At 51.1% G+C, this 22,827-nt stretch overlaps 2 protein-coding genes across 10 annotated transcripts in view; one reads left to right on the top strand and one right to left on the bottom strand.

Moving 5' to 3' along the window:
• Positions 1–135: 135 nt before the first annotated feature.
• Positions 136–4,956, top strand: lamp5 (lysosomal associated membrane protein family member 5). Its single transcript, XM_040160166.2, has 6 exons — positions 136–721; positions 1,221–1,399; positions 1,892–2,023; positions 2,474–2,570; positions 2,851–3,039; positions 3,915–4,956. The coding sequence occupies exons 1-6, from the start codon at positions 661–663 to the stop codon at positions 4,088–4,090; spliced, it is 834 nt and encodes a 277-aa protein (XP_040016100.2). The 5' UTR covers positions 136–660; the 3' UTR covers positions 4,091–4,956.
• A 2,832-nt stretch (positions 4,957–7,788) lies between these two features.
• pak5 (p21 protein (Cdc42/Rac)-activated kinase 5) overlaps positions 7,789–22,827 on the bottom strand; it is a 36,706-nt gene continuing 21,667 nt past the window's right edge. For all 9 annotated transcript variants that reach the window (XM_078093582.1, XM_040160162.2, XM_078093586.1 and 6 more), the window contains 9 exons: positions 16,124–16,978; positions 12,834–13,043; positions 12,602–12,743; positions 12,340–12,494; positions 12,068–12,201; positions 10,288–10,414; positions 9,770–9,895; positions 9,551–9,685; positions 7,789–9,462 (listed from right to left, as the gene is read on the bottom strand). In XM_078093582.1, coding sequence (XP_077949708.1) covers positions 9,307–9,462; positions 9,551–9,685; positions 9,770–9,895; positions 10,288–10,414; positions 12,068–12,201; positions 12,340–12,494; positions 12,602–12,743; positions 12,834–13,043; positions 16,124–16,978 — 2,040 coding nt within the window. In that variant the 3' untranslated portion in view covers positions 7,789–9,306. The remainder of the gene's footprint in view (positions 9,463–9,550; positions 9,686–9,769; positions 9,896–10,287; positions 10,415–12,067; positions 12,202–12,339; positions 12,495–12,601; positions 12,744–12,833; positions 13,044–16,123; positions 16,979–22,827) is intronic.

Consider the following 22,827-nt stretch of genomic DNA (forward strand, 5'->3'; position numbering starts at 1 on the left):
TATTGAACAATAAAAAATACATATATATTTAAAATGTGCGTGATTTCTGCAGCCCTCCTCCTCATTTACTCAGCTGCAACCTTGCAGAAGTGGAGTTTGAGAGAGGGAGGGGGGGGGGGGGGGTGTTGTCGGCTGCTCCCTCCAGACAGACATCATTTGAGCACCGACCTACAGCTGCAACCACGGAGATGGAGACGACAGCATTGCGGGAATAACTTGTCCAGACTGTCCTTACAAAGAGGCCAATTCAAGGGGAAAGGACTTTTTCCCCCCTATAAACCCAGGATCGTTATTCCCGATGCTATTGATGTAGCTGCGTTCAAATCCGTCAACCTTGGAGAGGGCGTTCGGTTCTGGACCGCCTGAACTCCTCGGAACCGGCTGCTTCCGCACAGCAACCCGGACCTCACGTCCAAACCGGAGGCATGCGCTTTTGCTGCATTCACGGTGATCTGAGCGTGACTGCCGGGCACTGAGTAGAGGAATCCCTCCTCTCTCTTTCTCTCTCTCCCTCTCTCTCTCTCTCCCTCGTTCCCTCTATTCTTGCCCTGCCTGCCCCCCCCCCCCCTCTTTCCGCCTCTCTTTTCTTGTCGCGGGTTCAGTACAGGCTGCCCAGTCATCTCGCCCCTCGTCGTTGCAGCGCTGGGGAAGCTGAATGCGATGGGACGACTCGGCTTCAGCACCACGGAGAGCGCGCGGCTTCTGCTGCTCGGCGTGTTCGGTAAGACAGAGGTAGCGTGTGCGTTTGTGTGCGCGGGCGTGTCTGTGTGCGGCTGTCGTGACTCCTCACTGCGGTGTGTGTGTGTGCGCGCGTGCGCGCGAGCACCTGTCCGTGCGTGTTTTAGGCATGACAGAGGTTCCTGTTTCCTTTCCAAATAGACACCGATGCCGTTCAAACATGTTGCAGCGCGTCACTTTGGGTCCGCAGCCGGCGGCGCGCTGTTGCGCCGCGCGTGCTGCAGACTGCGGACTCACGCCGCCTTCGACTTTGCCGCGAGGAAACTGTACGAGGTGGAACGCAGGTGGTCTAAAGACGCGGGCTGAACTACAGAGTGGAACCACGGATGCAGGCGCTGTTTGCGCTGACTCGGCGTGATTTGGTGTGCGTGTGTGTGCGCCTCATCAGTTACCCCGCTGACATACGTGCCCCCCCCCCCTCCCCCCTCCCTTATCCCCCATCCACTCCTCCCTCCCCCACCTCCTCACACCTCTGTTGCCAGGTGTGCTGGCGCTGTCCGTGGTGCTGGCGCAGCAGGAAGGGGAGAACCTGTCCGGTCTCTCCAGCGACCCGGACAAAGCCATCTTCGCGGTCCGGGAGAACGGCACGACATGCTTGATGGTGGAGTTCGCCGTGAGATTCCTCGTGCCGTATGACGTGCTCGCGCTCAATGGAATAGACGTAAGGAATCCTCGTATTTTAATACACGAGGGTGGTTGGAAAGAAGAAGTTAAACATAATGCGCATTTCAAGCATGTAAGAAGCATGTCGCCTTGTGTGGTTAATGGTCGCTGTGCGTAAAGCTGGTTGCAGCAGAACAGAAACACTCGTTTTACATGAAAAATATTTCACCATTTATTTGAATTGACCAGTTGTGCTCTTATTAACAAGGACGGTGCATGTTGAGTGCCTCAACATTGTTTTTGGACACAGATTTTTTTGGCGTGTTTTTGTGCGTAAAATGATCACGTCGTTGGACCCGTCAAACAATAGATACACATTTTTTGATGTCCAACTTGTGAAGCCTCGATTAAATTCACACTACTGTGTTCCCGCTTACAAGAACAAAATAGTGCGTGAATGTAATGCTGACCCTCAACCGACAGTATCTACCAACCAATCTGTCCATTTTGGCTCAACTTTTTTCGACGTGCTTGCTGTGTCTCTCGGCAGCTGATCACCGAGCAGGCGGCCTTCACCCTCCCCCGCGGGGCAGAGATCGAGGGGAAGTGTGGGAGCACGGAGTCAGAGATCCACATAACCTGGAAGAACAACGCCTACACGCTTCGCATCTACTTCTCCAAGGTGGGCGAGACAATGCAGATAAATCGCAAATCACAATCACATCACAGGCTGTTTGTAAAGCCTGGAATCATGAAGACGCAAAACACCCAAAAGCATTACGGGGAGATCACAAATCCACTGTCACTGTGAATATTGTGTTTGACATGAGGAGATACGGTCTGGAATTTGAATGGGATTCAATTTTAAATTATTTTTACTGGAAAAAATGGCCGTACGGTCCAATGATGTACTTTTTACTGATGTCCATAATTAAGGGAAAGTTCTAAAGGACGTTACCTAATCCACTGTCAGAACATGTTCATGTTCCAGCAGGAGCCTGAAAGGACGTTCCTTCCTCATAGGCCACTTCATGCAGTGGAAAAAAAAAACCGTTTGACGCACGCGTGTGTGTGTGTGTGTGTGTGTGTGTGTGTGTGTGTGTGTGTGTGTGTGTTTGTGTGCGTGTTGCAGGAGTTCCGTGACAAGGGCATCGAGGTGTGGAAGATCAGCAAGGTTCAGTTCGTCTATGACACCTCGGAGACAACGCACTTCATCAACGCGTACAACCGTGAGTGTCCCGCAGAGGACCGTCCACTCAGCACGTCCCATCCCGTCTTTAAGATTAACCCAACACAAATACATCAACTCAACACCATTTTTAAATCAATTCAATTTTACATAATTGAATAATTTTACCTCCAATTTAATTATTTTTATTTTGCATGTATAGTTTTATTTCATCTTTCTATTGCTTTTGGTCCTAATGGATCCATCCGGATACTGCCCGGATACCCCCCCCCCCCCCCCCCCCCCCCCCCATCTTATTCAAACTCCTCCTCTCCCCCCAGCTGGGAAACACACGGCCAACACCCACCGCCTGTCGGCCCTGGTGACCCCCGCCGGACTCTCCTACGTGTGCGACGCACAGCAGACTCTCACCCTGATCTCAACCGACCACCAGAAGGGCGTCACCATCTCCATGTACGACACCCAGATGCAGCCCTTCGACATCACCTCGGACTTCATATTCAGCGAACGTAAGAACCGACACATCGCCTCCGAGGGAACATGCCAAAGAAAAAGTGAACCGTTGCCCCAAACTGTCCCTGCGATAAAGATAATGAGGAGCAATTGGGGTGAGAGTTTAACAATGTACATCTCGCACAGCTCCCTGGTGGGGAGGGGGGAGGAGGGGGGGGGGTATTGCTGCAGCATGAGGAGAAGCTATAGGACTGCAGAGGGGAGATGCGAAGGGGAACAAAGGAGACACAAAGTGAGAAAGAAAAAGAGAGGGGGGGGGGTCAGGACTTTACGAGTGCAGTCGCATCCCTGCAGCCTTTATAGACGTACTCGACGTAGCCGGCTGTCCTCTGAAGAAAACCACCTTGGAAGCGTCGCTTGCTCGGCTGCGCTCTGCTGCCTCCCTCCTGGTGCGAATCTGCACACAGAGAAACACACACGTTAAACCACAGACTATACACACGCGTGTTGTCTAAACGGTGTGTTAATACTGATAATTATCAGTATGTCCCAGAGGGATGGGACCCGTGTTTTATGTGTGTGGCAACACCAGGCTCGACCCAAACAACTTTGTTAAACAAAATATAACAAATGAATTAATAGATACGTTCACTGAAATGACATCTATTAATAAAATTGATTAAATTGTATACCTGCAACTTGGAGAAAAACATATTCTAAATGAACAGAAATGACTCATGAGTCATTAAGCGAATATGAGATGATAACCAAGACTGTAGGACAGAATTATATCAAAATTACAATCCAATCCAATGCGATCCTGTGTCTGTATTAATAATTAATTCTGCACAATCTTCCGGGACCCCCGTCAGTCATCTTCAGTCCCCCCCGGAACGCCGACTGTTTTTCATTATGTGCCTCCTCCCTGCAGCCTACAAGTGCATCACGGACCAGCGGGAGCGCCTGGAGGAGACCCTCCCCCTCATCCTGGGTTTCATCTTGGCCCTCATCATCGTCATCACGCTCGCCGTCTACCACTTCCACCTGAAGCTGACGGCGAGCCAGCCCCAGCTGCCCAGAGACCGCTCCATGTACAAGAACATGTAGCCCCAGGCCCGACACCACAGGGAACCACGCGACGGACTGAATGCCTGACGGAGAACACCACCAGTTAAAGGGACGGCGTGGGGGCCTGTAGCATGGGTGTAGTTGCAGGGTAAATCCACAAAAAAAAAAACCTCACTTTCCCCGCTCCTGAATTGAATCTTGAGGCCATAAATTCATAGTCTGTATTGCAGCCATTAGCATTTGGATGAGGACATAACGGTTATTGATCACAGCGTCGGTCATCTGGAGGTGACAACGTTCCTCCTGTTTTTCTTCCACCACGTCCATCTAGTTCGTCACCACAGCGACTTTTATCCAACTTGTCTCTGAAGGGAAAGCGCACGAAATAGCCGGAGCTTCTGCTGTCTTTTGTCCACCGCTCGGTGTCCCCTTCTCTCTTCCCGCCTCCGAAAAGTGCTGCTAAATCATTTGGACACCTGTTGTTGGTTCTGTGTTTGCCGATCTTGATATTTTATTATTTTTCAGCCCCAGAGTTTTATTTGTTGAATGCAGCCGTAGTGTTTTCCCCCGTGGACGAGTCTTGTGGTGTGTGCAGTGCAGTGGCATTCAGAATCGCGATGTTTTTGCTTTGACCTCCACGAATCTTTTCTCCACAACGATGTACGGAACATATCAAAAAGAGAAGGAAAGAAACACATGAACATCTGGGGAAGATTCCGCTCCAACGGGTGGAGGATTTTTATCAGAACGCCATATGAGAGTGTTTATGAAATGAGAGGTTATCAAATTGAAAAAAACTATGTGTATAATATTTTCAGAATTAAAGTCTATGCATAAACCTCTGCTGATGCAATCCTGTGCAGTATTCTTCTGTCCATTGAAATAAATTGCTGGAATCATCTCTACACACCTGTCGAGTTATTCTTATTGTATTAAAGTATGAAATAATAAATAATAACCCAACAAATGAAATAGCACGACGTGAACAACAGGTGGCCGACATGAGGTATTGATTTTGTTGGTGGCGTTAAAGGAAATGCAATATGAGAAAGTCTAATTGGGAATAAATAGAGCATTCTTGTCAGGTACAAACCCTCCGTTTGAGCAGCGTGAGCTTCGAACTTCGTCCTCAGTCACAAGTCATCACGGTCAAAGCCCCTCGGCCAGTTTCACTCGCATGAGTCACGTCTCCGCCGGAGGAGATCTTGAAGATCTTTTTGTTGGTGGAAGCTTGATTGACTGTAAAGGCCGAGCTGCGTTCATGAAATTAATTCATAACACTCGTGTTCCTGTAAATAAAAAAAAAATCATCCAGTAAGTTAATTCATTGACTTATTTTGGAGGAAAAGCATTGACATTGTGGATACAGTCGTTTGTTAGCTCTCCGACGTGTCTTTAGGCGGATTGGTCGTCCACCAGGACGTCAGACCGTGGCAGCGTGTAGAGCAGGGGTGTCAAAGTCAAATGGACGGAGGGCCAAATAAAAAATTTAGCTACAAGCCGAGGGCCGGACTGTTCGAATGTTCATTGAAAATTTTTTAAATGACGCATATAGTCTAGTGAACCTAATTGAACCTACTGAAAACCTAACAAATATATTCCAATATGATCAGATAAATAAAGCAATATTTTCTTATGGCTCTGTCAGTAATCTTTAATTTTCAACAGACACAAAAGACAAATTTCCTTTATATAAAAATCCCCATAACATGAACATTAAATGAAAGAAACCGGTATTCAAGGCACCATCAGTAGCCTATATTTTCTATTTTAGCAAAAGTGGGCTAAATTTACTTCAAAGAAAAAAACAATAATAGCAATTTTCTATCATTCACTCAACTGAAATATTTTTAAAATATAATTGGATTGAAATACAATAAAATAAAGTGCAAAAATCTATTAATCAAAAACAACACTTTGTTTAAGGAGAAGTAACATGCAGTGAAAACAAATATTAAACTTTAACTTTTAAACTTGAACTGAGTAAAAACTCTAAATATGTGATTGCACAGTAATGTTCACTTGTTTGAGGTTGAGGGTGATACTTGGTGGTGTCCCATCTTTTCCACAAGTTCATCAATGTTCGGGGTAAGGCTCTGAGCTGAGGAAATCCTCAGAATTGAGTGGAGGTGTTCAGCAGTAAGTCGACTTCTGTGTGATGTTTTGTTCAAGTTCATCAAAGAAAACAGTTGTTCACACAGGTATGTGCTGCCAAACATAGACAACGTTTGAGCAGCCTGGATGCGCAGCTGGGGCATTGTGTCGGGGAGGAAACGGGCGAACTCCGCAGCACCCACTGCCGCATATTTTGCCCTCAGTGCATCATTGCATTGGAGGTCAATCAACTCCATTTGGAGGTTTGGTGGTGAGCTTTCCACGTCAACAGCAAATGGGTTACCGAGCAGTTCCAACCTGCTTTTTTGTGCTTCAAAGTCAGCAAATCGGCGTCGAAAGTCAGCGGCAAGCATACCTATTTTATCAGCCAACTGTGCGCTCGGGAACGCAGATTATACTCTTTCAGTACCGCCACACTTTCTCCACACAGAAGACACACAGGTTTTCCAGCTACCTCCGTGAACAAATACTCCGACTCCCACCTTGTTTGAAACCCCCGGTTCTCAGTGTCCACCTTCCGTTTTGCCATTTTTGATGGGTATCTGAAAGTTAATTTTACTGTGATGCTGACAACTGCTGTGCCAATAAATATTGAAATGAAGCAGCCTACTGCTCGGTGCGTCACCGTTGCATTGTGGGAAATGTAGTATTGGTGCGTGTAAAAGATCTGCGGGCTGCCGGCTTGCTGCGGTCTGCGGGCCGGTTCTAATAATAAATCAAGATCATCCCAGGGGCCGTAAAAAACCTTCTCGCGGGCCGGATGTGGCCCGCGGGCCTTGACTCTGACATATGTGGTGTAGAGAAACAATTGATCAGACCAATTTTAAGACTCCGTCTCCATCGCACTGTCGTTGTCGTGTTAAAAACCTGCAGCAGCAACAACAACACGCTGGCGTGGCCCCGAGGTTGCTGCACAACACGCGGACAATGGTATCAGCTGCAAACAGGCGGGACGTCTTTAACGACCTGTGACGTTAAAACAGCACACCGGAGGTTACAAGGCCGCATAAGCGTCACCGAATTAACACTAAATCAGAATAAATCACAAAACTCACCTGCTGCCTGAGCTTCATTTGCCACATTGGAGCCGCTGTCTGTTCAGTAAGTTCGGTTTCCGCGCGTTCACGTGTTTTGCATTTATATGTTCTCTTCAAAAGGCAAATGGAAATGATCTAAATAGCGTTAGAAAGTCCCCTGTGCTTGTGTGCATGATTCACATCAACAGCAGCTCCGGTCTCCGGCGCGAGGCTCACTGACGCCCTGCAGACCCACCGGCCTCCGCTACTTGTGCTTTATTTACCGGGCCGCCGACGGAGGAAGAAGCTCCATTCTCTGTCCGAGCGGAATCGATATCCCATTACAGGCTCTCAGAGGGAAACGGCTCGAGAGGGAGGAAAGAGAAATGACCTCATTGATCGTGGCGACGTGCGATCCGCCGACGAGTCCTTCTGCCTCTCGGCTCGGGGGTGAAGTTAGGGTGAAATAGTCGGGAGATGAGAACTGTTGAAAATAAAGAATGTGGAAGACCCAAAATGAAGAATCTCTTGATATGAGACACAGAAGAAGAAGAAGAAGAAGAATCTCGAGGGTAATGGAGGAAAAATCCATGCAACACATCTCAATGTTTTTATGGGCGTTTTTTAATTGAAACCAGCTTCACTGATAACAAACATGCAATATCACTGTACAAGCCAACACCACAGATACGTGTTACTCATTCAGGTCCTGGCACGTTGTCGAGGGATACCGGCAGCACACGCACACACACACACACACACACACACACACGCACACGTTCAGATGTTGTACAGAGATAAACACGCTCTAACCTCTTTTGCTCGTTGACACACACACACACGTCCACGTATGCACAGTTGTATTTACATATCACAGTGAATGATGGGTAAAAAACGGCGCGGCGGGGGGGGGACTACACTGTTCTCCCGGTCCGACCACAGATGAGAATGGCAGCACGGTTGCACAGATAGCGAGTCGTCCCACTGAAGATAAGCGGTGAGATGATGACGGTGAGGATGTGGGTAGAAAACGAGACCTTTCTATCGGCATCCTAAGATCTGCGCCGGGGGGGAAGGGGGTGGAGGGGGGAGGGGGGGCGGCGTCTTGGACGGGCGCCTCCCGGCGTTGATGGAAACAGAATGAGACTCTTGATATAAAAAGAAAACCGGTCTCTTTTTTTCCCCCACTGGTCTCGTTGCTACATTTAAATGCAGGGTGTAAGTACAGCATCATAAGTACATCAATGGGATCGGGGTATTGCTTGGATGATATAACAACTGATCGCTGTCTGTGATGCGTTTTTTTGAAATGTAAAATCCAAAAACAAAACAAAAGGCCACACTACCAAAGAAAAGGAATCCTTCTATTCCAATAAATAAATAAATACTTCAAAACGTCATACAAAATCCCCTCATTACCCTTTTTTCCCAACATTTAATGGAAGTTCTGTCTACAAATGTAAGATAATAAATATATTTAGTATTTTTAGTAACAGTTAGGTTTAGGTAGGTTTATTTGGGTCTCGTATATCTTTAAGCAAAAACTGGATTATAAACAGTAGGAAAAATCTCTGCAGAAACTATTTAATACTGCTCATATTACAATGGTTACGACACGATAAAATACTGCAAATTATCAAAACTGTACAAGTTTCTCTAAAATACATTTTACACTGTTTGTGTGTGAGAGGAGAGACGTGTTCGCTGGACCGGCGGATCGCTCCGGTTCGGTTTCCGGATCCCTCCACCACGTCGGCGGCTCGCCGCGCCCCCTGCGGAGCGGCGGGGGGAGGGGCGGGGGGTGTATGCGGGGGGGGGGGTGCGCCGCCAAGAGAGAAGACGAGAGAAAGCCCACTTTTACCTCGTCGCGCCCCCTGCGGAGCCGAGTTCCCAAAGTTTCCTTCTTTTCTTCCCGTTTGTCTCTTTCTGTCTTTAAGTGTAATTCCTCTGGCTAATCTACGTCACGGGTACAGGTGTAGCGCTGCGGGTGGTTGGGTGGGGGTCGTCAGGGCAGTGCCACCCTGGCAGTGTGTGTGTGTGTGTGTGTGTGTGAGGGGGGGTAGTTTAACTCTTTTTTTTGTTTTTCCCGAGGTCTGCGGGGGGGGGGGGGGGGGGGGCAGCAGGTCAGCGGTGGCGATAGTGTCTCATGAGGGGCACGATGCAGGACGGCGGTCCCGACAGCTTGAGGAAGGGGTGCTGGAGGAGCTCCTGGGCCGTGGCCCTCTGCGACGGCTCCCTCACCAGCATGAGGTCCAGGAAGGACCGTAGCACCAAGGACACCTGAGGACACAACGCAAAACCCCTCAGCTCCCCCACCACGACGTTCCACCTCAAAGAGGTCGAGCGAGCGAAGCGGGTCTTTTTGTACCTTGTGCGACTCTTTTAGCCGAGGGGGCAGGTTGTCCCGTATCCTCCTCATGGCCTGCAGAGGGGGTTCGTTGAAGTAGGGCGGCTCTCCGTCCACCATCTCGATCACCATGATGCCTAAAGACCAGATGTCCACCTGCAGGCACACGAGGAACATTCACTCTGCGCGTAGATCATCCACGTGAGTGTGTGTGTGTGTGTGTGTGTGCGTGGTCCTCACCTCGGTCCCATAAGGCAGTCTGGAGATGACCTCCGGTGCCATCCAGTAGGGCGTGCCCACCAGCGACTTCCTCTTGGGCACCTCTTTGGAAACTTGGGCACAGAAGCCGAAGTCTGATAGCTTGATCTGCAAAACGCACACAAGAAGATAAAAAGGCTTCAGGTTCCGCTCCCTGCGGCGAACCGGCGCAGAAACCGCGGCGAGGAAGCGCGTTCACGGGAGACGCTGATCTCCCGTATTAGCGGTTAATTAGCCTTCAATTAATCACGTCTTATCAGCTCGTTAGGAGGAATTAGGCGAGATTTAATTACCGGGGGACCAGTGGTAATTGATGATGATGAGTTTCTGGCACTGGCTGTTGACGAGTGGCGCCCGCGGAGAAGGTCAGCGAGAGTGTGTGCACACGTGTGTGTGTGCGTGTGTGTGTGTGAGATCGACAGGAACAAGGGAGTGACATCGCTCATTAACCTGACGTAGGCTCGATAGCACCCCGGTGGGCGGAGTCTGAACACACTCACCCTGCCGTCACTGGTCAGGAGGATGGAGTCGCTCTTGATGTCGCGGTGGATGACGCCCTGCGTGTGCAGGTAGGACAGAGCCCTCAGCACCGACAGGCACACCGTGGCGATCTGCTCCTCGTTCATCCTGCGGGGAGACGAACGGGCGCACGCGTCAGCGGCGAGTGGGGGCGGAGCCTCCGGGCCTCCCGCTTGCAACTCGTCATCGAAATATACAGTCTACCATCTTCTGTTATGTGCTTTCTTTGTGATGCATTGTGGGTAGGTAAAAATAAGCTAAGGGGTCCGTGAGGGAGGAAGATGTGATCTTCCAACAAATCGTATTAAGTCAATTTGTAACTAAAAGCACAGATTCAATACATAAAGATTTAAGAAATAAAACACGTTTTAGTGGTAAAAACGATCACAGTTTCAGATTTTACTGTAATTCTAAAGGGATTATAAGCCGGCAGCGACTGTGTGTGTGTGTGTGTGTGTGTGTGTGTGTGTGTGTGTGTGGGTCCCATATGGGCAGGCGGGGCGATGCAGCGCGTCTCACTGAGCTCACACAGAACATCAACATCCAGACCCAGCTGGCCATCACATACGTGTGCACGATTACAGGGAACATATAAACGTGTAGTACATGAATATAGAACACACACAACAACCCCGAGGCCCACACACACACACACACACACACACACACACAGACACACACACACACAGCAGATCCTATAGTCACACATGCCTGCATTTACAATCAGAAGAGATAAATGAGCCTTCTGCTGACGGAGAACAACTGGCTAACTCAAAGTGAACGAGATGGAGACGCGTACGCAGAAACAATTCACCTCTTACTGCGCCGCCTTATCACACACACACACACACACACACACACACACACACACACAGACACACGTGAACACACAGAAATGAAAACACACACTTGAACGGAAAACAGGATCGCTGAAACAGAAAATTGTTTCAAACAAAGTGAAAAACATTTTTAATGAGCTTGAAAAGGTTGTCAAGTGGAGAATCACACACACACACACACACACACACACACATAAACGCTTTTGCACTCACATTAAAAGTGCAGCTCATTAACAAACTCTTTAGTATAATTGAAATTTGAGCGTGATCGCAATAGTTTAAGAAGATGGACGCCATGCAGCGCGGCGAGCTCGATGTGTGTGTGTGCGTTGCGTGTGAGTGTTAGATTTATGTGTGTGTGTTCATGCTGATAAACACAAAGCCTCCACCTGGACAAATACGGCTGAAATTACCAAGCAGAAACACACCTACATTGTTACCATGGAGACGTAAGCGGCCTGATTAGAGACTAAATCTAATAAGGATGTTTCATCCACGGAGATCAATTTGACAGACGTGTTGTTTCCTCTCACTTTGGATCTTTGTTCTGATGCAAAACTCAGAAGAATATCTTATGGAAAGAATGTAGACAACTAAAAAAAAGAGAAAAGTTCTGTGCACAATAATATCGTCTAAACTGAGATTTTCATTTGTGCTTCAAAAGGCGCTTGTGTGTGAACTGAAACAAACGCACACACACACACACACACATCTGTGTGGGAGAGCGTTCAGAAGACTTTGGGACCAAAGCGTGTCATTAGCGGCCGACATCGCGCGGCGCTACTGCTGACACGGCGCGCTAATGACTGTAATCACCAAGTAAGCTTAAAACAAAGAGGCACACGACGACGCAGAGGGGAAAAAGTTGCAGAGCAATCCTCCGGGAGCAAAGGGGCCGCGTCGGCGCCTGGCGCCGATCTACCTGGTGTGAGTCACGATGTCGGTGAGAGCCCCGCCCTCGAGGAACTCCATGACGACCCACAGCTCGTCCCCCACCAGGTAGCTGTTGTACATGTCCACCACGTTCTCGTGATGGTAGTCCCTCATGATCACCACCTGGAACGCAGCAGGGGGAGATGGCTTCATTCCGCCCGCCCTCACGTCACGTCGTCACAATGAAAACATCAAACGCACACACACACACAGACAGACACACACACACGCACACACACACACAGACAGACACGCACGCACCTCGTTGAAGAGCAGCTCCCTCCTCTGCTGCTTCCTGAGGTCCATCTTCTTCACGGCCACCTGCTTGCCGCTGTGTTTCTCGCTGGCGATGCACACGATACCCGTGGAGCCCTCGCCGATTTTGATAAAGCTGTCCAGGTATTCCCGAGGGTCACCTGGGGGGTCGGGGGAGCACACACGAAAAAACGAGGCTCAGCGTGGACGCGGCAGCAGGAGCGGCGGCGGCGGGCCGGCGACGGAGGTTAAGCGCTGCGTTCCCCACCTGGATTGACCACCAGCTGGAGCGCAGCCCTGAACTGCTCGTGAGAGACTCTGGAAGGCTGCGTGTCCGAGCTGGACCCCCAGGAAGGGGGCGGGTAGCCCCCCGGGGGGATGTAGGGGGAGGAGGGCTGCGAGTAGGCCCCCTGTGTTCAAAACACGCAGCAAATCACAGAGACATCTTCATTACACCACATGTATTCTGGTCGTTTCCTCTGTTGCTACGCGGGCCGTACCTGGGGGGTGTAGGGCGGGCTGGGCTGGGAGGGGGGGTGGTGGTAGGGTGACGGCTTGTAATGGTGGAACACGGGCGGGTAGGGCAGGTGAGCGGGCGGGTAGCCCGGCGGCCTCATGTGGCCCTGCGGCTGCTTGAGGGGCCCTCGGGGGTACGTGTCGCCCCCCGCGACCTGGGGACTGCCGTCCCGCGCGGGACGCTCGTAGTCGCCCTGGAGAAGGAAGAAAGAACAAGGTCGAGGTTATTCGGGGAGGAAAAAAGGCCCGTCTGGTTCCACAGACTCCGCGTGCACCGCCGGCCCGGCGTGGACGAATGTCACCGCGTCGGACGCGCCGGCGAACTCGTGTCCTCGCCGGCTGTAACTTCCGGGGGACGTCTGCGGGTACATTATCCCTCGACGGACCTAACGGAGGACATTTAGTCCACAGGACAAGGACCTAAACTTCTCCATTCATCAGCCGGGAGTCTGGGGAGCGTCGAGATCTGGGACACGCCTCCACGTTCCTCGAGAAACATCAGCCGGACACACACACACACACACACACACACACACACACACACACACACAAATGCATGCACGCACATACAACTTCAGAATCCATTTTTTTGTCACGTCATACTCTGTAGCTGTAGTTCTTTTTTATTTTACCAAACTGCAACTTGCTATTTCAACCTAGTGTTTTTTTTAATTTATTTTTGAAAAGATTTTGACTTTGTAAAAAAACATTTTTTTGACCAAAAAAAAAATATATTGAATTTAATTATTATATATTCATTCTTATTTTTTGGACACAACCTATTGTGACTTTCTTCGGCAAAACATTTGACTTTTTTTCCCAAAAAAAGTTCGACCTAATTTTTTAAAAACCTTTTTTGACAAAATATTTCAGCAGTTTTTTTTCAAACGATCAAATTTTGACCTGTTTTTTTAATGACATTTTTTGGTATGTTACGGGTCTAAATGGACTTATTTTGATTCAATCCATCTTCCACACACAAAGAAGATGACAGTGTAATTACCAAACATCGATAGTCCTGCGTGGACCGACGGACACTCGAGCTGCTTCCACCGAGCAGAGATTAATTGTTAATGTCTTCTACAAAAATGTTCCAGCACGACTGAGAAAATCATAAAAACTCCTCTTATTTCCCCTTTATTTGTGTCTCTCTCTGTGTCGATCACTCACAACAAAGACGCACTGACAGGGCAGGAGGAGGAGCCCTGATGTGTTGGGATGGTGTATAATTACATGGTGTGAACTCTTTTAATCAATCACTATGAGGCAGGTGTAGCGTGGGGGGGGGCGGCCCACCGCTGGCCGGCACCGCTGGCTGGCTGGCTGTCAGCCGGGGGTCTCCTGATCCATGTTGGTTAAACGCGCATTAATCTGAGCTTGGCAGGGTAATCAACAACCCAACTCAACTGTGAAATTGAATTCGCCGGTGGAACATCGTTGGGCCGGTTTTATGCTGAGGCTGCAGAAAAGGGAAAGTGCCGCAACATCAATTTGTCACCGAGAGCTGCGGCACTGAGCAGAGCGAGAGGGGGGGGGAGCGCACGCCGGCGCGTGTGTGTGTGTGTGTGTGTGTGTGTGTGTGTGGCCAAGTCAGTGTGCTGTACACCGTTTCATCCCCACCGGCTCCCGACAACAGCGAGGGAGAAAAAGGGGGGATTTACTCCGGTGGTGTGAGTGGGCTGAGCGAGGCAAAGAGAAGAAAAGGTAGAGGATGAGAGCGGGGGGGGGGGCGTGTTTGTTACAAGGTCCGTGAGCCGAGAAGAATAGTGATTCTTAAGCTGCCAGATGACTCCTTGTTTCTTTTCGGCGTTCCTGCCACAGCTGGGAAACCTCCGAACATCACACGGCAAATTAGGATGCGATTGTGTCCTCGGCCCACTCCTCCCCGGGGGGGAGGGGGGGGTGATATTTAAACCATTATTGAAATATAGAACATCTCTGCAAATACTAACAACGCATTTAATATACTGGGAAGGAGTTCACGTCTCCTTTTGGACCCAGAACCATTACATTCCCGACACACGGCGCTCGGTTTCCTCGAGCAAGACGGCCCCAGAAGTGGAAATAATAAACCAATATGCAAGAAAAATGACCTCCCCCCTGCAGCACCTCCAATCCTGCTGCTCTTGCATTCTCCGCGGCAGATTTTCCTTTTCTTTTTTTTTTCCCACCCTGAGTGGCTATTTACTGAAGCATGCAGGTTAAATGGTTTTTCATCAAGGCGCCGCGGGATCCACATCAGCAGCGAGCCCAGTTCCCGGTCTCAGTGCGCGAGGAGGCGCAGGAGAAGCCGCGCCGCCCGTCTAACGAAGAGCACCGCTGTTTGTGTGACTCGCCCCCTGCACCCCGACCCCCCCGACCCCCCCACGGCCACGAGCGAACCCGCTGCGAGTGAATCGGAAACATACGGTCACATTGCGCGCGGACGGTTTGTTTGCTGACGCCGGAGACGAGTCTCTCGGGTCCCTCGGGTCACTCGGGGGAATCTGGGCCTCTCAGCACAGCGCAGCTTCCATCGGGCCCTCGGAGAAGCCGACATGCGCACGGTGCCGACAGAGGGAGCTTTACGCTATGAGAAACGACACAAACAGCACGTCACGCCGCCGCTCGTTTCAACCTTCGCATTGACGCTCGTCTTTTTTTTTCCCCCTCTCACTTCAGCAATGCGCCATCGGCTTTTCAGATTTTGCGCTTTTAATCATCCCGAGGTGCCAATCGGCGGGATCCTCTGGTTTGTTCCTCTTTGGTCACATCTTGTGTACAGAGCTGGTTCAGAGTCACGTGGCTTCATTCACACGCACACGCAACACTGCGGCGCGAAGGTTGCATGACCTAAAGAACGAGACATGCCAATTTAAGCCTCTCCCTGTTATTAAGGTATGAATATTATTTTACATTTGCTCATGACACCCCAGGAACACGCCTGAGTCTCTCTCTGAATCTTTAAACTAGCTGAATCCATATTTTCTTCCTGGTGTCTTTGTTCTTAATATTCAAGGGGCGCCTGTAATTCCGGGCTGTCTGGTGGACGGTCGGCGTCAAGTGATCTGTGTGCAGAGACACTAAAGAGGGGTAATTCTGTGTGTGGCGGTTCACCGCCTCCCTCGGGGAAGAAGCCAGAAGGCCCTGAAGGATGCACGGGGCGGGAATGAGATTATAAGGACAGGGGAGAAAGGAGAAAAGGACAGAATATTCTGGGGGGGGGGACACGTCTAGGTAATGTCCTCCGATGTGTTTCTACTTGTCGGGGCTGTAAACATCAGCGCCTGGTTACCTTGGTTAGCGTCTGGACGTTGGCGAGGCTCTCCGAGAGGCGCGGGTAGGTGTAGGAGCTGTACGGGTGGGCCTGCGGCGGGTTCTTGAACGCCCCGCCGGCGGCGTAGGGGACGTTGGGCTCCTGCAGCCCGGAGCCCGAGCGGGACCGCTGCCGTATCGCCGGCGTGGGGCTGGTCTGCGCCACGTACGAGCTCTTGGGCCGCTTCTCGTACTCGTCCCGCAGGCCGCCGTAGCTCCACTCGCTGTCCGGGTAGTTGATCTGCTCGCTGCGCAGCGAGGCGCGGGACGGCGTGCCCACCGACGTGTCCCGGTAGTCCTGGCTGGACGAGCCGCCGACGGACGCCCGGTAGTAGCCGCTGGAGCCCACGCCGCTGCCCACCGTGGAGGCCGCCTCGTCGGCCGAGCGGCCTTTGCTCTCCAGGTAGGTGTGGTAGTCCGGCGGGAGCTTGCCGTAGTCGGCCTTCTGGGGCATGGCGTCCGGGTAGAAGGGGCTGCGGATGGGGTACGAGTGGCCGTTCTGCTTGGTGAACCGGTAGTGCCTGCCGGCGGCCCAGTCCCCGTCCGCGGAGAAGCTCGGCTTGCCGGCGTCGAGAGAAAAGTCCCGGCCGGAGGTGTCCAGGTCGCAGGAGTAGCGGGAGTAGTAGTGGCTGAACCCGTTCTCCTCCGGGGCGCCGGGGCGGCCGCCGCCGCCGCCGCCGCCGCCGGGGGGCTTGGGGCCGGCTCCCGCCTGGTGGGGGCCCGGCGGGCTCTCTTTGCGCAGGGAGTTGGAGCGCGTCACGGAGATGTTGTCGAAGTCCTCCAGAAGGCCGTTGATGGAGGCGTCTTTGGGGGGCCGGTTCCCTCGAACGATGGTCTACGGGGAGAGCAGAGACAGTCACACTTAGCGCACGGCAGCTTCAGACCGGAGCCCCGATGCTTTGAGGCGCAGTCAGTTTCAGTTTAAAATCATTCCTGGCTGAAAAATTCCTATTAAATCAACTTCAATCAACTAAAAATATTGGATTGGAATTGCAAATTCATGCGTATCAGGGCTTTGGGACAAGTATGAAGTCAATCGTCACAAAATGAACGCCGGGATTGGTCGTCCCAGAGAGCGGCGGGCTACACAACCGGTCGTTGTGGGTCGGGACGCGGCCGGGGGAAGCTCGGGGAGAAAAGAGCGCGAAACCTCCTCGACGCCGTAAACCGGCGGTGAACCGATGAGGCCGGTTCCTGCCCCGTTTCCCTCGCAACGGATCAGCTTCACTTCACCAGTGGGCTGATGAGGACGCGTTAAAAAGTCGTGACGTTTGGTTCGGCGCACACACAACCGAAACAGACACACACACACACACACACACACATCTGCTTCAAAGCAAAGGCAGCTTAAACATCAGGGGTGCTGCTTATCCCCTCCCACCTCGCGCTAAGCTCTTTACACGCGTGTGTCGTGAGTCATGGGGGGGAACTGGTTGAACTACACCCCGAGCACACGCGTGTTGCGCGTGCACATGTGCGGTTTTGTGCGGCCGAGTTCTCTTATTTCCTCTCTACAACAATAAAAAAGATGTTGGGAGACTGAGCTGCAGGGCTTTCTTCTGTATTTGTCGTCCTTGCAAGTCAACAGCTGGTTAATCATCACTGCTTAAAAAGGTCCCGCACAGCAGGACGCAACTGGAACGCAGGAGGCGTGTGATGACTGAAACTGGCCGCCGTGCTGAAGGGATGTTCGCCTGTTAGTCTTTCCCACGTCTGGAGGCGTTTGCCGAAACCTCAATCTCACACCCGACAGGAGTCACGTCGGCGAGTTCTCCCGAGGCCCCTTTTGACGGCCTCGCTGTCCGTCACATCGCCGCGTCACCGCGGTAACCGCCGGCTCTCTGCGGTGAGGCGCTGACATAATGGATACGTGTCACTCCGCTAACCTGCATGCTGTCACTGCAAAAACGACGCCTTCCTCTCGCGTCTCGAGTCTTTTATCTCAATATCCCGCTCACTGTTACAAGCAGGTCTGAGGTCAGATCCAACATAAATGTCTAGCGCTTCCACATTGTTTCACATGAAGCCGCTAAGGAGTGCGAAGAATGACGATGTTTGTAGGACTTGTTAGTTACGACATTTTATTACCTTCAAATGTTCCCTAGAGACTGTATAATGACTTTCCTGCTTGAATATTCTCACTAGGTTGTACGCAAAAAATCTAAATGTGTTCTCACTGTACGCGTGTTAGCATTTTCACTGCGCGCGTGTTATCATTTTCACTGCGCGCGTGTTGCCATTATCACTTTGACCATTAGCATTTTCACTGTACGCATGTTAGCATTTTCACTGCACGCGTTTGTTAGCATTTTCACTGCACGAGCGTGTTAGCATTTTCACTGCACGCGCGTGTTAGCATTTTCACTGCACGCGCGTGTTAGCATTTTCACTGTACGCGCGTGTTAGCATTTTCACAGCGCGCGTGTTAGCATTTTCACAGCGCGCGTGTTAGCATTTTCATTACATTACATTACAGGTCATTCAGCAGACGCTTTTATCCAAAGCGACTTACATTACACTTTAAACCCATGGCTTTTTCACATTTTTGCCTGGGGAGCAATTAGGGGTTAGGTGTCTTGCTCAGGGACACTTCGACATGGAACATGGGGCAGCCTGGAATTGAACCTACAACCTTGTGCTTCCCAGCACACCTTCTCTAACCCCTGCGCCACGACGACCCCCAGCGCGCGTGTTAGCATTTTCACAGTGCGCGTGTTAGCATTTTCACTGTACGCGTGTTAGCATTTTCACTGCACGCGTGTTAGCATTTTCAGTGCACGCCTGCATTATTCTAGCAGATAAACTCAATGAGAAACTTTTGCTGTGTTATGTAGCTTGTTACCATGTGAATCTTAAGGTTTATAGATTCCTACTGCAACTATTTTCTACGTTGTTTTCTTTTCTGTAAAAAACGGAATGCAGTAGTTTCCCACTTCAACAACACGGATGCATAAGCCTCATCAATACTCTCTCTTGCACAGCATCTCGCCCTTTGTGTTGTGTTATTTGGTGTGTGTGTGTGTGTGTGTGGGAGTGTGAGAGCGCTATCGGCTGCTTGGGGCCGTGACCCCGAGCCCAAGGTGGAATGGACAGGACGGATGGTCTTTTAAAGAAGTCGGCGAGTGGAAATCCATTGCACCTTTCACAGATAATGCAGCAGAGCTCGACGTGAATGGAAGTCATACAATCGGCTCTTTGCGTTGTTCAGCTGCGTCCGCCTTGAAAAAATGAATGCAGATGAACGCCGCCGCCAATTGTCGCCGCTGGCACCGCCATCGCCTCCACGCCTCCTCTGAGCCCGAAGCAAACCCCCAACGAGGCGCGGCGCGTTCCGCCGCGTGGATTCCGCCGTTTCGGGGCTAATTCAATTGGGCGCACGGCAGCAGGGAGCGTCAGTTATCTAATGAAACATCGTCGTCTCCACGTGGCTCGTAATCAATAAGGCCGTGTCGAGGAGCGTGACAGGTGCAGAGGGGATGGAGGGAGACTGAGGATGAGGCCGAGGGGGTGGAGGTGGGCGTGTGGCGGGGGGGGTAGACAAGGTTAATTGTGTTCCAAATCACTGTCAAACGGGCGACATCAAGCCTGAAAATCTTTCATTAATTTGAATTAAGTGCCTGATACCGCCCGCCCGCCCGCCCGCCCCCCCCCCCTCTAACGGCCCTGCGAGCTGTGCGCCCGGGTCGCGCCCGGCGGGGGCTGTGACAGCGGCCATATTTCACCAGCGCGCGGCGTTGGCCTGTCCTTTAATGATAAGCTGTAATAGATCTACTCTCGCCGCTCTCCCGCTCAAGGTAAGCACAGGAGGGAGGGAGGAGGGCAGGGGGGGGGGAGGCCAGGGGAGGACGGGAGGAGGACGGGAGGAGGACAAAAAGGAGAAAAGGGAAAGAAAGTGCAGGAGGGACAGAAGAAAAGTGAACGCGGCGGGACGATGCAAGTGTTCAGAAAAGCAGCCGGGGAGAGAGAGGGGTCACGGATGGAAACCGGGGGGGGGGGGCATGAAAAATGAGACTCATTGGGCGATAAGGGGGGCAGTCGGGGGGGGGGGGGATTAACCTTGCTGGCGATGAAGGGAGGATGGAGGGAGGAAGGGAGGCAGAGATAATTAATGAGCGCGCCCTTCTCGTGACTCCTGCCTACAACCCTGAGTCTTCGCTTCACCGGGCAGCGGGGGTCCTCTGGACAGCCAGAGGAGAGGGTGGGGGGGGGGGGCTTTTCTGCATGACTCCCGTGCACCGCTGTTTCATTCGATTTTTGGTGCTGAAATTGCTTCTTCTTTTTTTTTGTCAGGAATCTGCTGCAAAGAACTCTTCTCCACCGCGAATTGAAGCAAAATCTTCCATTTTTGGATTTGCAAAAACGTGGACTCGGAGGAGGGAGGCGTGTTCCTGCTGGATGACGTCCACAGGGTCCGCTCACCTCAGCTGACCGGTCACATCAGTGAGACGCGTGGTTCATGTTTGCAACATGCGAATATTCTGAGTGTGTTCATCTGCTTCTGCATAATCTAAAGACACACACACACACACACACAAAAGACACACAACCTGACTGAGGGATACACACGAGCACGACATCAGAGGCAGATGTGTAACTCCTCCCAGTTGTGAGTCTTTAGTCACGCTTGAAAGCTCATCACCTACCACACCCCCACACTCACACACACACACACACACACACACACGCACACACAAACACACTGCAGAACATCGCCCACTCAACGCGCCCACTCTCAACTCTCAGCTCCGCCAGAACACGACCAGATAGAAATGAGGATTTTTTTTTTCCCTCTCTCCCCTTTATGTGTAAAAAAAAAAAAAACCCTCTCTTTCTGTCACGACTCACACTGCAGAGGACGCACACACACGGACACGCACTCCTTTACTACTACGCCGGCTCCTGAAGTGCAGCGTCCTTTTGCATCGGTGATTCAGCGCGTCGGAGAGAGGTGACACGAGGAGCCTCTCGAAGAGGCCCGAACGTGACCGACGTGATTAATCAGCGACTGCCTCACGTCCCCCGCGTGTGCGTGAACAAAGAGGGAAGCTGTGCTTTGAGTTTGAGATGAGACGTCCATCATTCACGAGGCGGCGAGCTCACCGCAAAAACACAACGTTTAAATAGTTCATCTCGCAGGATTGAGGTGAGCGCTGAGAACGAGGGCTCATCTGATCTTCTAGCGCTCTCTGGTGGAGAGAAGCGGTAAGAGAACGAAGCTGGAATGTCTTGCTGTACACGTATTTTAAATATATTCATTATCGTCATTATTATCATAAATGTCAGCATTGTATTACTACTCTGCTGTACGAAAAAGAAAACCTCAAACATGAGCAAATGGTTCATGTGTTGGGGACTATTTTCAGCTGTGGATGGATACACATCGCATACAGCTGTTAAACACCAATTAAAGCAGATTATCTGAGCAGTGTAGTAAGAAGGATCATCATGAAGCCGGTTCAAACAGCTTTAGGTAGAATAAGCCGTGTGCTGTGTTCTGCTGCCCTCTGCTGGTCTCCCTCAGCACTTCACATCATGTGGATCAAACAACCGTAGCATTAAAAACCACGCGGATGTTCATTTTTACTGATTAAAAAGGGGGACAAAGCGGAGTGAAGCGTCCGCTAATACGATTCCCCCGGAGGCGCATATCTCTGTTATTGATTACCACGACTAATCCTGACCTCGTAACGCGGTGGAACGTGACCTCGGATCCGTCGGGGTCGGCCCACCTGCAGGATTTCACGGAGCACTTTGGCTCATTTCCTGACATGTTATTGGCCGAACTGCAGACGAGGTCTCGGCCAACATGAACGGGATCATTGAAGGAGCGCATTGTGGAGCCTTGCCATGATTAATTGTCTGTGAGCTGACCCGTTTCCTCGGGCCGTCCTTCTGCCCGTTAGTTACAGTAGTTGATGACCTCCGTCTCCACGTGAGGAGACACTGAAACCATCTTGAGACACCAAATGACCAAAGCGGATTATCTTAGCATCTTAGCAGCGATGCTTCTGTCTCTTCATTAAAGGGATGAGAAGAAGTAGGAGCCTCTGCGTCAAACAGAACATCTGGGAATAATGCGGCTGGATGCATCGTGTGCTGGAGGCGCTTCGCTGGGAGAAACCACGGGAGGACTCCAACCCCCACGGCGGCTCAGACCAGTGTGACCCAGTCACCTTTGACCTCAGCTGGGTGGGGCAGTGAGGCACACAGGGCGCGCAAAACCCGAGGAACCGGGAGGATGATTTCCAGCAAAATGGATTAGTGTGCAGAAGCATGATGAGATAGAAAGATAAAATCTGACCAAATCCCCGACCGCGAGCTTGTTAGCGGCCGCAGAGCCCAGACACCCTTCTTCTTCTTCGTCTGCTTCATTCTCCATCGAAGCACTCGCAGATTTAGGTTGAATCAAAAACACAGCTAGCAGAAATATGACAAATTGGACGAACAAACTGCAGTTAGCGATCAATCGAGCGGGTTTCCAAGTGAGTTCGTCACCGTCGAGGAAACTTTCCTACGTGAAGGAGGAGAGCAGCAGGAAGAAGACGAGGGGAGCGATCAGGTGTCCCCTCAGTTATCTTCTTGTCAAGATAAACCGACAGCTGCCCGCTTTGGATTAATTACACAGCGGCGCTCGTTGATCTGAGCCCCCGTCGGCCTCTTCATCGCGACTCATCCGCAGCTCAC

The sequence above is a fragment of the Gasterosteus aculeatus genome, chromosome 18 (assembly GCF_964276395.1).
Source record: "Gasterosteus aculeatus chromosome 18, fGasAcu3.hap1.1, whole genome shotgun sequence".
Lineage (NCBI taxonomy): Eukaryota > Metazoa > Chordata > Actinopteri > Perciformes > Gasterosteidae > Gasterosteus > Gasterosteus aculeatus.

What these genes read in the sequence shown, in the direction of transcription:
- lamp5 (XM_040160166.2), top strand. Translation starts at nt 661, where the DNA reads ATGGGACGACTCGGCTTCAGCACCACGGAGAGCGCGCGGCTTCTGCTG. An exon ending in TCTGCTGCTCGGCGTGTTCG is followed by an intron (nt 722 to 1,220) that starts GTAAGACAGAGG and finishes CTCTGTTGCCAG; the next exon opens with GTGTGCTGGCGCTGTCCGTG. An exon ending in CTTCATCAACGCGTACAACC is followed by an intron (nt 2,571 to 2,850) that starts GTGAGTGTCCCG and finishes CTCTCCCCCCAG; the next exon opens with CTGGGAAACACACGGCCAAC.